General features: G+C 38.8%; 1 protein-coding gene across 1 annotated transcript in view; it reads left to right on the forward strand.

The window, feature by feature from the left end:
• The window catches only part of LOC121706784 (copine-9-like), a 104,677-nt gene that overhangs the window by 19,046 nt on the left and 68,339 nt on the right, over positions 1–17,292 (forward strand). The window contains 3 exon segments of the mRNA XM_042088799.1: positions 11,666–11,705; positions 11,874–11,876; positions 12,334–12,410. Of these exon segments, the coding sequence (XP_041944733.1) occupies positions 11,666–11,705; positions 11,874–11,876; positions 12,334–12,410 (120 nt within the window).

Genomic DNA, 17,292 nt, shown 5'->3' on the forward strand with positions numbered 1-17,292 from the left:
TTCGCATCTAGATATATGGGCACGATTCGATACAAGAAAAGATACATGTTCATAAAAAACGATTCAGTACGATTCGATGCGATGCGATTCGATGTCATTCGATGCAGTTCAAGAATGGAAAGCATTCTGAAAGTTTTTTTATCATTTGCTCAAGGTGCACATTCATTTTATATTATCAGTTATCATGGTCATGGTTGTCAATTAGGCAAAAAAATGTGTGAATATGAATATGATCTAAACTGAGGTTTGTTTCCTATACTGTATTGAAATGAAAAAAGAATAGTCTACATTTCAGTCAAACACAGCAGCCAAATACAACATATTTTTTTTATAGATTTTATATTATATCTGATTGTTTTCATGGAGCTGTAGCCTTGTTGAGGTAAGACAATACCGAAATAAAATAAAACAGTGCTTAAGACACTCTTGGCGTTTTCTCATATAGCCTACAAGAATAAAATAGGACATATCAATGAACTCTGTGGGTTTATTTTGTTCCAACGGTAGACTTAATGCAGAAACCTATAATGCCACAAGTCTAAGTGAATATAAACAAAATAATTGGCTAATAATTTGTGCATCGTTTTAGCAAGGGCCAAATTATTATTTAACATTAAGGAAATCCCTTCATCAAACGTAAGGCTATACTCTACAGACTATCGTTGCTGTTTAGTGTTTAATTTCGCGCTGGATTTTGAAAAACAAAAGAGTAAAAACTGTAAAACAAACGACCGAAAATGTAGCCTGTGATGAGGATAGGATATCCCTCATCTTTTTAGGACCTACTGTTTTATCGGAGTTTAAAAGCAGGAAATTATTCGTCATCCATGTCTTTATATCTCTTATACATGTGTCAAGTTTGGCTAACAGGGTTAATTCATCAGGTTTTATGGAGAGGTATAGTTATGTATCATCTGCTAAACAACAGGGGCCCCAGTACTGAGCCTTGAGGCACTCCATATTTTACCATAATCTGGGTAGATGGTTTATTATGGACCTGTACAAATTGTTGACTGTTAGGAAGGTATGATCTAAACCAAGCGAGTGCTGAGTCTTTGATGCCTATCAAATTTTCAAGCCTAAGTAGTATGTCATGGCCTATGGTGTCAAAGGCAGCGCTGAGGTCCAGGAGGACCAGTATTGATACAAGGCTAGGTTTTTTGAGGGAGGTTTTAATAACAGATGTCTTAAACAACTGCAGTACATGCCCTGATAGAATTATTTAATCTAGAGCAAAACATTATCCAGGAAGGGGAAACCAGTCTTAAGAAGGTGAGTACAAATAGGGTTTAGTAGACTAGTTGTAGATTTTGATGAGGAAATTGTGGAGGTGAGATCTAATATGTTGTGTTTATGTAAATGAATTAAATGTTGTTTGAGGTCTCATCTGTGATTCAGTGATTTTTCTATCTTTCAGCAATGGAGTATGTTTATTTGGGGAAACTGATTGGTTATTGATCTTATCTCTAATTGTTTGACATACAATCATAATACTGACATACAATCATACTGTTGAAAATAAGAAAATAACTGTTTTGTGAACTTTATTCAACATATTTATGGTGTTAATTATAGTGAAATATACATTTTCACAAAAATAGGGTTAAAACAGGTAAAAAAAATGGAGACATCATTTTTCTCCATGTTCAATGACCTCTAAAGACAGTCCAACCACTCTCCAAAAATTAACATTTCAATCCCACTGAAACCACATAGGCCCCCTGACTATATGCTAGAGGCTACTTTTGTTTTTGCCTAGGCTACTGCACACAGATCAAGCTTGAGTTTTGTTATCAATATTTGCATAATATTTGCAAAGTCTATGAATCGCTATATTGGATGATATAAAAAGGCTAATAATTTAATTAATTTAATATGTTGCTTGCGAATAGGTTGACAACGCTACAACGTCCATAGGCCTATTAGCCCAATAATTATGCCGCTATAATATAAGGCTATCTCTCTTTAACAGTTGCCACTTATGTCTTCTTCAAAACAAAAGCTGGAAGCTTGGCATATTTGGCAGCATTTTCCTCCAATACTTTTCGTATTTTTTACCTGGCCTTTTCAGTCCCTCATGGCCTCTTTCTACCACCCATCCTCCCTGACGCTTAGGGCCGGCCCGGCTGGTAACTGAGATTTTTTTTTTAGAAAAAACGGGCTATATGGACCCAACCAATTAACTCTTCTTGGGAGGGGAGAACAACCCATGCAATATGGAGCTAAATTTGTCTCAATAATATTTGTATATGCGCAGAGGGGGATCCACAAATATTTCTTGATTTGCATGTGTTTTTTGATATCTACAAATAAAAAAAATCATATTTGTAACTCGTATATTGATTTTTACAAATATAGATGTGCATTTGTAAATAAAATGCCATTTGTAAAACCGAAAATTTCATTTGTGAAATGTGATTCTGCATTTGTGGATCACCAGCACACGCATTCTTCGCTTTCCAAAGTTACGTGTTTTTGAGACGTTCTTTACATGAAAGTCACACAAATCCACACGTAAATAGGCCTACTTTAATTCACCGGCACACAGAAATCGCAATCCAGTAGATGGCGACATCCACAAATATTTCTTGACTTGCATTCGTGATTTGACATCCACAAATAAAAAAATCATATTTGTAACTTGTAAATTGGTTGTAGATGTGTATTTGTAAATGAAATGGCATTTGTAAAACTGAAAATTGCCTTTGTGAAATCTAATTTTGCATTTGTGGATCACCAGCACACACAGTTTTCGTTTTCGCATTTGTGGATCACGTATTTTTGAGACAAACTTTGCGCAGAGAAGCCACCCAGATCCACAAGAAGCCTGCTGACACTTTCTAATCCAGTAGATGGCAGTGTTGTTCTTTGGGACTCATAACCAAAGATTATTTGCTCATAACACACAGAGCTAGCGAACCTAGTTCTTAAATCTAACAAGTTATGCCTTTTACAACAAGCTTTTTGATGGAAAAGTGGTGTTAAATTTCATAATCTTTGTTTAGTAAACGCATAAAACCGTCAGTTTGCAAGCGAAATCAAGAATTGCAATCGGCTGTTGTAAGCTACAATCGGATTTTTTTGTATACCCCTGTTGTCTCAATGATAATAACATCTCATTTCAGACTATATTTCAAAGTTTGACGTTCATTTGGATTATTAATATTTTATTAATATTTTTGTCATTTTTGGCGAAGACATGCATTCTGGATATTGAACATATTTAACATTCTCTAACCATCGTGATGTCGAATTGTTGCAGTTTTCAGCACAAAAACTCATTTTATTCTTTTGCTCTTTTGCATTAGCCTGGCTAGCGCCACCACTTCTCAATGAGACGTGGTCTGGGAACCAAACATTAATTTTCTCGTATTTGAAAAAAATGCCCAGATCCGTTTATTGGGTGCCACGGATGTCTATCAAATGCGTCTGTGCATAGCTCATCATCGTCTTGCTTTCCCCCCTGTTCTGTGATTGGTTCCCTATCTCAGGCGAAAATTTGCTCCATGGTCTCCAGGCTGCCTTAGCAGTGTGAATCAAATCGCGCGCAAGGCAGCATGGGAACACCCAGGCTACTTTTGCATTGCTCTATGCTGTTCTATGGTGCTTTCTGCCTCATGGTTGCGCACGCATGTTTTCGTGACGTTCCATAGAAATCCATGTATACCGTCTCTCAATGGGAATTTATATGATCTATTTACCAGTGCAATAGCTACTTCTTTCTAAATAATAGGCCTATTTACCTCTCCTTATTCAGTGTAAACTTGGAAAAGGATCAATTGGGCCTTTCACACGGTCAGTTCTTGCAGTTCATTACCGAGTAAAAAAAAACGCATATAAACCGTCAGTTTGTAATGTAGACCTACAAGAAATGTGGTAGCACAGTGGTTAGGGGAGTGAGCTCTGACCCCAAGGATTGTTGGTTCAAATCCAGGCTCAGCGCAACATTTCATATACAGTTCCAATTCTATGAGCCCACCTGAACAGCTGCTGGCTTCATATGCGTCATTCGCTATAGACCAGGTTTTTCTTGGTTAGTGCCTTAATGCTTTTTAGATGGTAGTGATTTTTAGATAATGCACCAGACCCCACCTTAGATCATTAATTGCCACACCCCTGGGCGCCAAGCTTCATAAAAGTGAAGTGCATGGCGCAAAACTCGAGTGTAAAACTGTGTTGGGATGATAATCCGCTTTGCACCAGGTTTTGCGTCGTGAAAATAGGGCCCTATAAGTGTCTAAAATGGTAATCGTAACCAATGATTATTCGATGGCCAGTGATCTCTTAGTTCCCTAAAGAACCCTTACATCATCTTTGAAGTCTTACAGACTTCAGGTTTTTAATTTTTTACTTTCTACTTATGTTTTTTTTTTACACATAATTAGAGGCTGTGATGAGTGTGATGGCTGTGCAGGTAGTACTATATAGTTGATAGTTGTAACACATGTAATAATTGCTCAGTCCTTGACCTTCTTTTGATCAGTAAGGGGTTGCGCAAACCTTAAGTAATAGGGATCCATTTGTCCATTCGGCATCATTTTGCACGTAGGCACTGACCTTGAATCGCCTGTCCATTCATCACTCCTCATTGATATTCCAGTGGCTCTCTGAGATCTTTCGCTGTATTTTATTTTCAACAACACCCAAGTGGGGGTTCCTATTGCGTTTCCAGTGCGGTATAAATATAGATTGGTTCCCCCCCAGTAAGCCTTGTCCCTTGGGACTGCAGTGATCTCTCAGATGTATGTTCATGGTGGAAATCTACAGTATTGAGAGTTGAGTCCATGGATATTAGTGAGACGGAAGATTGTGCTGAGCTGCCAGCTAGCATTTCTAGCCTCTTCCCGACAGCAACGAAAACATGGCCGGTGCAGAAAAGCATGACATGGGTTTGCTGATAGCTGATTGTGTTCAGTGCCATAATGTTTGATGTGCTGAGATTAATATGAAGAGGTTGAACGGTATTGGATGTGGTAGATCAGCCTGCAGCCTGGCATGGTTTTTCCCAGTCATATAAAATGCCCTGTCTGTAGATAATACATATCATAGTGCACTGTTTATATATTTTACAGCATACTGTAACTATTTTACAGTAAACTGTCTATATTGTCTATAGACAGTATTGTGTATATTATACACAGTAGATTACCAACTGCTAAATCCAGATTGCTTGTGTGTGCAACATATTTGGCCGTTGAGGAACAATTCAGATTTAGACTCTGTTATGGTATAATGTCACCGAGGGTATTCAAGGTTGGGTGGAACCCATGGGTGCAACTTTGCCGAGTCTTTCTAAATTTCACAGATCAGCTTTGCAGTTTGCTGTGAGTGGTTGTAATCTTGGCAAGATCCTGGGTTGATGTGCCCAGTGCCTGGGTTGATGTGGAACATTTGATGGATTCAGGCTCTGTATCTGTAGCAGAGGAAATCTCTTTGCTGAGATGGGGATCTTACCTCAGAGATCAATACGAAGCCTTTCTTGAGTCTCAGATGATTACTTCTCTTTCTCTAGAGGTATTTAAAAAAGTCCTTTCTGAGTTTCAGCTGACATCAACTCTGACTTTTTCTCTATGAGGTCAAGGCAATTAGCTAAGAAGAGTAAGTGTGGTTCTTGTAAAGTTAAGAGGAAAAAACAGCACTGCATAGACAGCAATTATGATGGCAGTTAAGACCATTATAGAGCTTTTTGTTCTTATTCCAGGGGTGCTATATTACATGTTATGTAATATCTGTTGAAGACAGAATAAAACACTTTGAGTCAAGGCTTTACAATTTTTCAAATAGTGGTACAACTTCAGTGCAGTAAAGCATGCCCTTGCCATTTATGGTCATTGATTACACTCTGTTCCTTCAGGAAAAGGTTTTTGCAGTAGTCTTTGTGTGTGTGTGTGTGTGTGTGTGTGTGTGTGTGTGTGTGTGTGTGTGTACTGCATGTGTGTGTTTGGAGTTGTTCCCAGTAAAGGTCAAATCAAAAGAGGATTCATAGTTCAGATGAAGAGGCAGGATATCAATGCCAGAAAAAGCTCAATTATATAGAAGAGGAGAGGAGAGGGGAGCGGATTTGTGCCCGTGTCTCCATCTGTTCGGGGTGAGAAGCCCGTGCTCCTCCTCCTTAGAACAGAGTGAGAGAGGGAGGACCTCGCTTAGCAAGCCCCAGCTACAGAGAGGCATGGACACCAGCCCATGTTTATACATAAACTGCACATGTAACTATGAGTTTGGTTTGGGTTTGTGATCACAGGGTTTTTGTATTGATCGAATTACTAGCTATTCGAACTGCACCCCACAGTACTCTAATTTAGACAGAGAGAGAGAGAGAGAGAAGGATATGTATTTTTTTGTTGTGGCTGTTAAAAAAGCTCTTTGAATGGAAATGGTGCATCACCTTTTTCTTCATAGACTGGCTCTGTGGCTTATGTTTTAATAGGGGGCTGTTTTGTTGTTGAGATACCGTGAGCGCTGAAACGCTGTCAGTGCTTTTGTCACTTTGGGATGCAAATGAAGCGCGTTAGAGTTTGGGGGAGTTTATTGCTAAATCTCATTCTTCTGCGGTACCCAGACCTATCACGCTGTGAAGTAATTTTATTATGAAACGACTCGAGCCGGAGTATTGCTCATTTGTTGCGGTGAGACCAATATAAATTGAGTGAATGAGAGAGAGGGAGAGAAAAAGAGAGAGAGGGAAAGAGCAAAATATATGAGGAGATTTGGAGAGATTTAGAGAGATTTTAAAGTCGGGAAATCCAATAAAATGTGAAAGAGCCTGTTGACTTCTGTGTAACTTTGAAGACCGTGACATTGTTTCTGTATTCCTCTAAATGGGTGATTCTCATGAAGCTGTGGTTAACATGTCCAGGTTCTATTTTCCGAAAACAATATTTTATTAATAGTAACTATGATATTTTCTACAAAGACAGTAAAGAATACTATAGGGACAGATGTTTTTTACTATCATTATAACACTATTTCATAGCAATTTAACCAAAAATCACAGTGAATTCTCATTACCGCAATGTGTCCGGATCCATTATTCTATTGTTTGTTTTAATTTCATGAAAAATCCTTTTTACATAAATTGAAGAAGATTATGCAAAGTTGTGTAAAAATGTCTGTATTTATGGTTAATATTTATATTTATGATATTTTGGAAAAGGAAAGGTTACATTTATTGTAAAAACATTGTGTCCACACTAAATGTTCCTCATTACCGTAATGCAACTTGCCTGCCTATAAAAAGTACACTGTTCCATTAAATTAACAAGCAGACCCATGATGCATCACTTGGGACAAAAGGTTTAAATTAGAATCAAGTTCAGTTGTTCTCTCTTCTCTCACATCATGATATTTGTGTAAATGTTATAGAATCTTTATTCTGTTACACTGTTGATTATCATTACCGATATGCTGCGATACTCAATGCTTTTAAAAAATATTTGAAATGATATTTTATGATGATAAAGACAATATAAGACTTTAATATTTTGTAAAGGTTAAGGTTACATAGCTTGCTAGCATTTTGTGTTATTTGCCAACTTAGTCAAGGACATCTCATTACCGTTACTCCAATTTCTTATTACCACGAAAAGTTGTATATTGATGGCGAGGTGATTCCGTCTATTGTGAAAAACATGACGAATTTAGGCAGGTGGTACAATGTTGTTGGGCAGGAGCAGAAAAGAAGAAAAGAGTTTGGTCTTGGTACCAGTTGGAAAGTGTGGGGTACTGAAAGTCTACAGCACAGGAGAAGAGACAGATGGTAACCAGCTTGTTTTGAGAACAAGAGGAGCAAACTAGACGTTCAACAGCAATGCCTCAAGCAAAACAAGGAAAATGGATGAACTGGCATGATGTGGAGAAGAAGATCAACTGAGAGAGCTAGGGCCATGGATGCCACTGCAATTGGAGAGACATATGGGTCAGGGATGTGACTGCTTTGAGACCAGTGACTGCTTTTTTGGAGAGTAAGCACATTGTCTACTCTATTGCGCTAACTATTCTCTTTTGATGATGTGATGGAGAAAGCCTTTGAAAGTTAAAGTATGCAGAACTGGTATCAGAGGTAAGGGAAGGTGGCTGACAAGCACACACAGTGAAGATAGGTGTTTGAGGCTTTGTAAGTCGACCACAACACTTCTGTTAGATTTTAGTATTCAAATATGGTCACTGAAAGGAGCTGAAAAAGGAAGTCAGTGGCCATGACTGAGGCCCTCATAGCAACCTGAATTGACTCTGAGATGTGTTAAATCTTGCTGCTGTGTTTCCAGAGTGGTAGTTGTTGGTGCCCAAATGCTCTCGAAAGCTACTTTTTTGGTGATGTTTTTTCCTACAAAGATTGCTTTGTTGGTGATTTTTTGGATGGTAAAAGTGATTGGTTGACTGGCCACTCTGGTAAATCCCCTTCCTGTGACACTAGCAATTTAACACCTCTCCTGTGTGTATCTGAAATTCATTTGGTAAAATGAAATCATTCTCATTACCGTAACATAAATTCTCATCCTCCGTAACAGACTTTTCATTACCGTAATGCATAAAAATGCATAGATATTGTAAAGATGTTATTTCTCAGAGACAAAAAATTCTTCATTCTGTTATAATATGTTCCTTAACTGTGCCCCACGAATGGGTTTTGTTCAAAATATATCTATAACAAAGAGATTATTTGAAAAATTGAACTCTACAATACACATTGTATTTCGGTAATCAGAGTTAATTCATTTAAAATGGAATTTAAAATATATAAAATATACATTCTGATGTGCAGTACTGTTCATTTAATGTATTTATTTGTGTAAATGAAAAAAAAAATATATATATATTTTTATACATATATATATATATCGGTAATGAGAATTATTCTGGATCTTGCTACCATGACATTGAAATAAAGTTATATTAAATTGTTTTACTATAATACTTTTATCAGAAAATAAAAGTTCACATTCTATTCAGTCACTTAAATTAAAAAATCAATCAAATGAGGTAGATAATATTTTGATGTCAGTTCGTCAGGCTTCATGAGATTCACCCAAATGAGTTCTTTGGAAGGGATACACATTTTTAATTGAGAGCATATACTGTATGTGTGTGTAGCCATACAGTCTTACTTTTGGTCTTACAGTACGTTTTCATCAGCACACAAACAGGGAACCTGTAGAACTACCACTGTGACAGAGAAGCAACATGGATTCTACCCATCCATCAGGTTCCCCCATGGGGCTGTCATCAAACCCGCTCCCCCTGGTCTCCCTCGGCCTCGTGGAGCCTTTACCTGTCCATCAAATAAACAGAGGATGTGAAGGGAGCCGAGAGGCACCTGGAATTCCAATGGTTCTCAAACTGTTTGCAGAGATAGGAACATGATTCTGCTTTCAGTTGAAGTAATACAAATAGGGCTTTTTCGAATTGCAGAACCAAGTAAACGGCTAAAATTAGTTGCAGTCTTAGCTGCATAATTTTGCTATTTATGAAAGACATCCACAACCTTATATTCAAATGAGCTTAAATTAGCATAAATCTAACTATGGCTCTATGGTAAACCGTTTCAATTATTAACAACTATTTATCTGTAACATGAGGTCTATTGCTCAGGCTTCCCCCAGGCCTCCATAGTCTGTGCCCCCTTTCACACTCCTCTCTATCCGTCCTCTGAATCTCTGTCTTCCTGACCTCCACGGGATTTCACCTTTTAGAACACCGCAGTCTTATTTACATAGCCTCTCTGTCCCTGTGGGGAGAATTGCCAGCCCGAGGTCTTATCAGTTCGACCAGGCAGCACTCTTTTGAGGACCCAGTTCAAAGTTGATTTAAAGCAGTTGCACAACATGAAGCACACCAAAAAAATATCTGTATACTATGCGAGTTCAAGAACCTCAGAAGTTTACCTGACCAGGTTATCTCTATCTATTCCAGATGACTGCTAAATAAAACTTGTCATGAACTAAATCCTGTTTTATATTATGTCAGTTCCCACAAGAAAGACCGAGAGGCTGCCTGGGTGCATTTAAATAAGGCAGACAGGTGCCTTAGGTGCTTATGTGCCTAAAGGAGAATCCGTTTCTCACATGCAAAGAGAGGCAGAAGCAATAACTAAAGGTCAACATGCTCTGAGGTATTTGAAAAGTGCACAGTCGTTGCATCCAGTAACATTTATACAGACTGTAGGAGGCAGCAAGTCAGTCATGTTTTTTTAGTAAATTAAGGATTAAAACCTCTTTTATTTAGCGAGAAGGTGCAAGTATGTTACTATTCTTTACAAACGGGGTGGGAAACGCATGTAATCTGATGTGCATGTGTGTGGTCGGGGTTTGGCAGTAAAAGACAGGAGTGTGCCTTTATCCATCTATAAGGACACTAAAATATTCATACATCATTTTATACGTGTCCAGGAATAACAGTTGCATCTATTTAGAGTATGGACATAACTCAACAATGATACATACCCTGGAGGATGTTTGGGTAGCCCATTATTGGAACATACAACAGTCAACCCTCAGTGAATTATCATGTGGTATTATTGTTTTAGTGCACAGAAAACCCCTCTTCTGCCTTCAAGATTGAATCTGTTGCTTGTTGTGGTGAACCTATGTCCTGCTTATTGTTGGATATTATTTGTGATTTCTTTTTGATATTTTGTCTGAATTTGTGGCAAATGGTCTGGTAAACTTTAACCAGATCCTTGTGTGCCAGGTGCAATAACAGTTTTATGCACAGAGCTTTGACAGTAATATTTAATGTTTCATATTTATAATCATAACAAACCTTTCTGCCATAACGTAAGAACAGAAAATCTATTTTTGAATCCATAATACCACACATTAGGCATGTGTTTTATTACCCATGAATTGTAGATGGAGAAAGCTATTTTCATTCTTTCACTTATATTATCAGTTTCACCAAGGAAACGGAAAGCCTTTAGCCTTGTTGATACCAGACCCTTCTCAATTGAGAATGAGAGTGGGTCTGGCAAAGGTTCATTGACTTACGACTTCCAACCTAGTAGTGAAATTAAACTTAAACTGGTGCATTAAACTCTTACTAAATTGTTTCAGAAGTGCAGCAATCTTGTAAACTAAGATATTAAACGCAGTTGATTACTCAATCCAAAGAAATACACGTTCATTGCGATTGTATTTGCGTGCCCGTGTTTTAATCCCACATTTGCCGTTCGTATGGGTATTCCCAGGCTAGTAAGCCTTCATGCTAGGGTAGTACAGTATACTGTAGAACTACTGAGGCTATATGTTTTTTTTATTATTTTTTTTTTTTTTTAACTGAGAATAGACTATATTCATTTAGTGTGTTCACGCACATAAATATAGTCTTTGAGAGGAAAATGGAGAAGGGCTCAGATAAAGCTTTTAACAGTAAATAACAGCAATAGAAATTATTAGAAGCATCATAAATCAAAATGTGAGATTTTCCCTGTTGGAGAATCACTGGGTGCATTTGAATGATTCTGCATGTGACCTATTTATTTGGGACTGATGTGTTTTGTGGGGTCAAACAATTTCAGTGTAAGTTTAATGTTAATCAGTTAATCTGATTTCAGCAAAGACTTGATTTGACTAATACAATGTGAAGAATGTTGGTTTCTGTGTGTCTCAGTTAGTCTCAAAGTTGGTGTGTGATTTTCAAGAACTAATTTCTTCTCTTCTCAATCTTGCAGGTACAATGTGGATACAAGAAGTTCAAACCTCTCAAAACATGTAAGGATGCACTTGTTTGTCAGCTGTATTTTTTCTCTGTGGAAATTGTGACTGCAACTGTTGTAAGATGAATGCAAATTAAGGATTCTTTTCTGCCATATCATTTCATTTCAGATTATAATATAACACTTTTTATGTCCTTATTGCCATACACTTGTGGATATGCAGAAGGTTAGTACTGTGTACTCTATTTTGTGTTGAATACATGTTCTTGATGTTCTAACATCAGTACAATTATGTAGGGCAGTATGTCACCCCTCTCCTTTTATGTATTTTAGTTCATTTTCAATGTCTCTCCAGAAATGTTGAATTTACATTTATATTAGTGTTTAATTAAAACAAATCAGACTCATTCTTGAGGTCATTCTAGTAGTACGGTCTTTATCTTGGAAGTGTTGTCACCCAAATTACAATATCAATACAGATCTCCAACATAATTAAATTAATTGATTTTGCTGAGTTGTTTTGGTGCCTGATTTATAGTCTTATTTGGAATGCACACACTCATGCCACATTTCTGAGATTCCATTTTACATTGGCAGCCATGTTGTTGTTGTTGTTGTTGTTGTTGTTGTTTTTTTATTCGTTTTCTGACTGTGTCTTCTTCCGGTGTGGGTCCGTTCCTCAGGACTTCCTGGGTCAGACGTTCTGTACGCTGGGAGAGATCATCGGTTCAACTGGTGGGCGGTTCGAGAGGACTCTGTCGTGAGTTCTATGATTGTTCTTTGATTGTTTACCAAAATGAACAAAACGAATTGTATTGTCCTAAACCCTACCTTAAAAGAACATCTTCTCCAACGAGAAAATGGTTCACTTTTAGTGTAGTGGCAGCTATAGTATAATTGTTATACTTCTGTAATAAATGGTTTAAGATGGAAGGTTTTGGTCCCCATAAAAAGTCTGAACAATTGAGCTGGCTGACTAAGGATAATGGAGAAATAGATAAATAACCAAGGCAGCCACACAAACAAACACAGAATATAATTTCTAATGTCCTCAGGCATGAACACAAACAACATACACCTAAAACAGCCAAATTTGGTTGCATTCCTCGCAGATATTCATATAAAGATATTGAGGCTGCACCCAATAAAACTCCAGTGGCGACTCCAGTGTAGCAAAACGCTTGCTCATCACTTGCACACGGAACTTTCTCATATGGGGAACGTCATTAGAAGCAGTGCCACAGTGACGCCTGTGTACAGAACCAATGCCAGCTCAAACCTCAATCTCCCCTTGTTACAGGGCAGATGGGAGAGCTAAGACGTCTTTGCCAGTGTTTGAAGTCGAGGAACAAAATTCATTCCAGTGTCTCAGGCTCTTGAGTGCTGAGTTTATTTATTGCTAATGAGGGTTGGCAGCGCTAGTTAAAGGCCTCAGACATCAACCAACTTGCGACACTAGCCAACAAACTCAAAGTAGCTGTCAGTATGTTAACATTAGACTCAAAAAATAGGGGAGAGCTTTCCCCAATATTGGCCAGAATATTGACGAATATTTAGGGCATACATGTTCGAAGATGTTCTACTCCCCTTGAGTTGAGCCTATGGCAATGGAGCCATCATCTTTCTCGGTCAGTCAAGCTGCACCACAGTTTATGTCCTACTGACTCTCCATGCTGGGTTACTTCACTCTTGGAGCACTAGGAGAAGTGCTCAGACCTCTTAGGTTTGGCAGCTTCTTGTGCTGAACTGGGTCAGAAAGAGTCCTTCAGAGAATGAAAGAAATAATTAAAAAAAAAATGCATGTATCCATGGCAACAACCACGACTTCTATATTTTACTGTCACCAAATTTCAAGTAGTCCTTGTGTCTTTTCCTTTTTGCCATCTCCTTCTCTCTCTCTCTCTCTCTCTCTCTCTCTCTCTCTCTCTCTCTCTCTCTCGTTAACCTCAAGCAGAGCGACCACCATTGGTCTATATATCATTAAGGAAAGACTGAGTCATCAAGGTTGTTCCTTACTGACAGCAAAAATCCTGGGAATTTCTCAAGCAACAAGCAGCAGTAAATGTGGAACTTTATCAATCATCACCAATTACTCTCAGCTTCAGTTCTTACTCTTCTTTCCCCTTTGTAGTCCTTCTCTGTTGCTTATACAATTTTCTGCCCCAACACACAGACACGCACACGCACACGCACACGCACACGCACACGCACACGCACACGCACACAGACACACAGACACACAGACACACACACACACAGACACACACACACAATATAGGTTGTCATATCTATTTACTGTAAAGACAGGACATAATAAAATAGATGTATTGTTATACGTTGCACTAGCACCTCTGTTGACGCAGTTCAGGGCATATTTCATGTCATTCTCTTATTCATCAACATGTCAAAATGGCATATTCCCCTTAAAACATGGGCCAGTGTTCTTAAAATGATAGAGGCTAAGGAGCTGGCTGTGCGTGCTGTAGTCTGAAAAGTAGTGAGTTTGATTCTTTGCTGCCACCGGTGTGTCGTTGACCAAGCTACTTAACCCTGAGTTGTTCAAGGAAGCCTGGCCTTGCAATTCATTGACATCTATAAATCGCTCTGAATAAAAAATACCAGCCAAATTAATCAAGATTAACAGATTAAAACATGTACTTTTAATGTCGCATGCACATATCAGGCATGTGTATTGGACTGATTGTTGATTTAAGTCACCTGCTGGTTTCTCAGAAGTGATAATGACTCAGATATATTAACAAGAGACTTGGGTTATATGTGTATGCCATATCTCACATAAACACACACACACACCTTTTCCACAGGTTGACATGTCCGTAAATTTGAACTGTAGCCAATGTGCTGGAAGAACTTACATTTCTATGATTTTATGTTTTTGAAATAGTCAACCTTATAGATGCAGGAAGTTGACAGTGACTTGCTCACACGAGTGTATAGCAATATTGGTCATACTGTGATTTAAGTCTTACTCACCAGATATATCACTCACACACACACACACACACACACACACACACACACACACACACACACACACACACACAGGTAGCTTTCTGTGACCTACATAAAATGGAAGCAATTTTTTCTGCTTTAATTTATTTGCCATCCCCTCACCCCATGTTAATGACATCAGTATATAGAATGAAGGCTTCTCTCCTTCCCTCTTTCTCCCCTGCTCCCTCCCTCACCAACCATCTTTGCCTTCAAGATTAGAAATTCAAATTGGTTTGCATGAAAAGGCAGCTTGGTAGATTTTTTTCTTTTCTGAAGTTGTTCCCCGTGCCTTTGATTGCAAGACCCCAGAAGGAGGAGAGTTCCAGGACTACGCACAGATGTAATTCACATTCTGCTTCCAGAAGCCCTTAATAGAATGTTTGGTGGGAATTCCAATCTCCCAAGGGTCAGTGACGCATGAAAGATCTGACAGAAGCTCTGAAAACCCAAGAACACATCTACCTATCCCATTGTCCATAAAACATTCTTCATCAAAGTCGGTCCTTAATATCTTGACTATTACAACTTCCCTTTGCTCTCAGGGTATTTTCTGTTCGCATTTATTAATGAATGATGGACAGTTTCATAGAAATAACTCGAATGTAAATATCCCCTATTGGTACCAGTTTCATGAAATATTAAAGGGCCATATGCAGCCATGCTTGATGTGTCTCTGTGGACTTCTGACTGGGAAATACTGGCACACTCTCAGGCCTTTGATCCGCAAATCCAAGAACCTTCCAGCCATCAAGTACAAAAGTTCATTGTTTTAGATTCTTCTTCAAATATTGCAATGTAATTCGAGTGACTTTGCAACAAATCATTTTAACGTTTACCTTATTTGTACATATTAATTCAAGTGTTATATATATTTTTTTTTTATCAGTTCTGCCTACACATGAGCAGTTGTATGTTGTGTAATGTGATTCACACAAATTATGCAAGTCCTTATATATTTATATTTTCACCATATTGTAGGTCACTTAAGTGATGTTATCTCTCTGTTCCTAATTTGACTCTTGTAATATGCTATTACTGTAATTAACAGTGCATATCTGAAATGAGCATTCATTGAAGTTGAAATGGCTCGCTAGCCAGTTTGCATGCTCAAGCTATCTAGCATGAGATGCACTCATGTCTCTGGATTGTAATATAGTGTTTTGTTTCAATGTTGTTACAGTCTTACTATTGTACGAACCCTTTTAGTATTGACTCTGTAGTAGGATCTGTTATTAGCTCCAGGAATTACAATCAAGGTGTCCGTGCTGGTCGTAATACTGTCTCAATTTAGTATTGATCCACCACTAATGCACACAATTTCCCCCCAATAAATAACTGAATTTTAATGGAGAGAAGCAGTGTAATGAATGGTTGTAATTGCTTATTTCTCATAATTAATCAATGCACATTTCAGTGAGATTTATCTTGCGTCCGTGCAGGAGAAATCCTCCCTGAAATCGCCCAGCATCATTTGTTGTGACGCCAACATAGCCTCATACTGTATGAAAGGGTGAGATGTGGCCTTTTGAAGTGGCTGATGATGGGAGGTACACTCGCAGGCAGTATCCGCTCACTGATGGGATATTTATGTCTGAGTCAATATGCTCCCTCACTCGCTCCCTCGCTCGCTTGCTTGCCTCTTTTGTTTATTTTTGTAAAACCTCTGTGTGTTGCCATGGAGAGGAGACTTTTGTCTCTGTGTGTGGGTGACTTTGACACAGCGGACTAGTCGGGTTTTAGAACGGCACGTGGCCTCTGGTGCACCCCTGTCCCATGCTGCTCGCGTCATGGGGAGTCCGGGGGAGGACAGACGACCTGGATCCCACTCTCTGTGTGTGAGAGCCTGGGTCCCACCCTCTGTGTGTGAGAGCCTGGATCCCACTCTGACTCTCTGTGTGTGAGAGCCTGGGTCCCACTCTCTGTGAGAGAGGGCTGGTCATGTTTCACCCATCGCGGGGAGTACAGAAGAGGACAGATGACCTGGGCCCCACTCTCTGTGAAAGCCAAGCCTGAAATCTCACTCTCTGTGTAAGCCTGGTCCTCACTCTCTGTGAAAGCAAAGGCTGAAATCTCACTCTCTGTGTAAGCCTGGTCCCACTCTCTGTGAAAGCCTGGTTCCAACCCTCTATGAAAGAAGCTGGTCATGTTTCACCCATTGTGGGGAGTTCAGGAGAGGACAGACGACCTGGACCCCAAGCAAGAGCTTGCATGGGTCCCACTCTCTGTCAGAGAGGGCTGGCCATGTTTCAGATCTAGCGGCTATTTTCTTTATTCCAACTATCTGATTTTTTTGTTTGTAGCTTTTTCCAATCTCTACTTTTCTTAATTTGTGGTCAGTAAAAAGTGTAGATTACCGGTAATCTAGTTCAACACATTTAGTTTATTTCGGTAAATTATGGTGATAGTGTTTTATTTACACACATGCACTCTCTCTCTCTCTCTCTCACACACACACACACACACACACACACACACACACACACACACACACACACACACACACACACACACGCATAAGCACACACATTTACATTAATGACTAATCAGTGTTCAGCTTAGTTGTAAAAGCTAAATGGTTTCAATCTAATCATATTAACTAAATGCTGTGCCCCAAGGGAGAGCAGCAG

Source organism: Alosa sapidissima, chromosome 4, assembly GCF_018492685.1.
Source record: "Alosa sapidissima isolate fAloSap1 chromosome 4, fAloSap1.pri, whole genome shotgun sequence".
Taxonomy (NCBI): Eukaryota; Metazoa; Chordata; class Actinopteri; order Clupeiformes; family Clupeidae; genus Alosa; species Alosa sapidissima.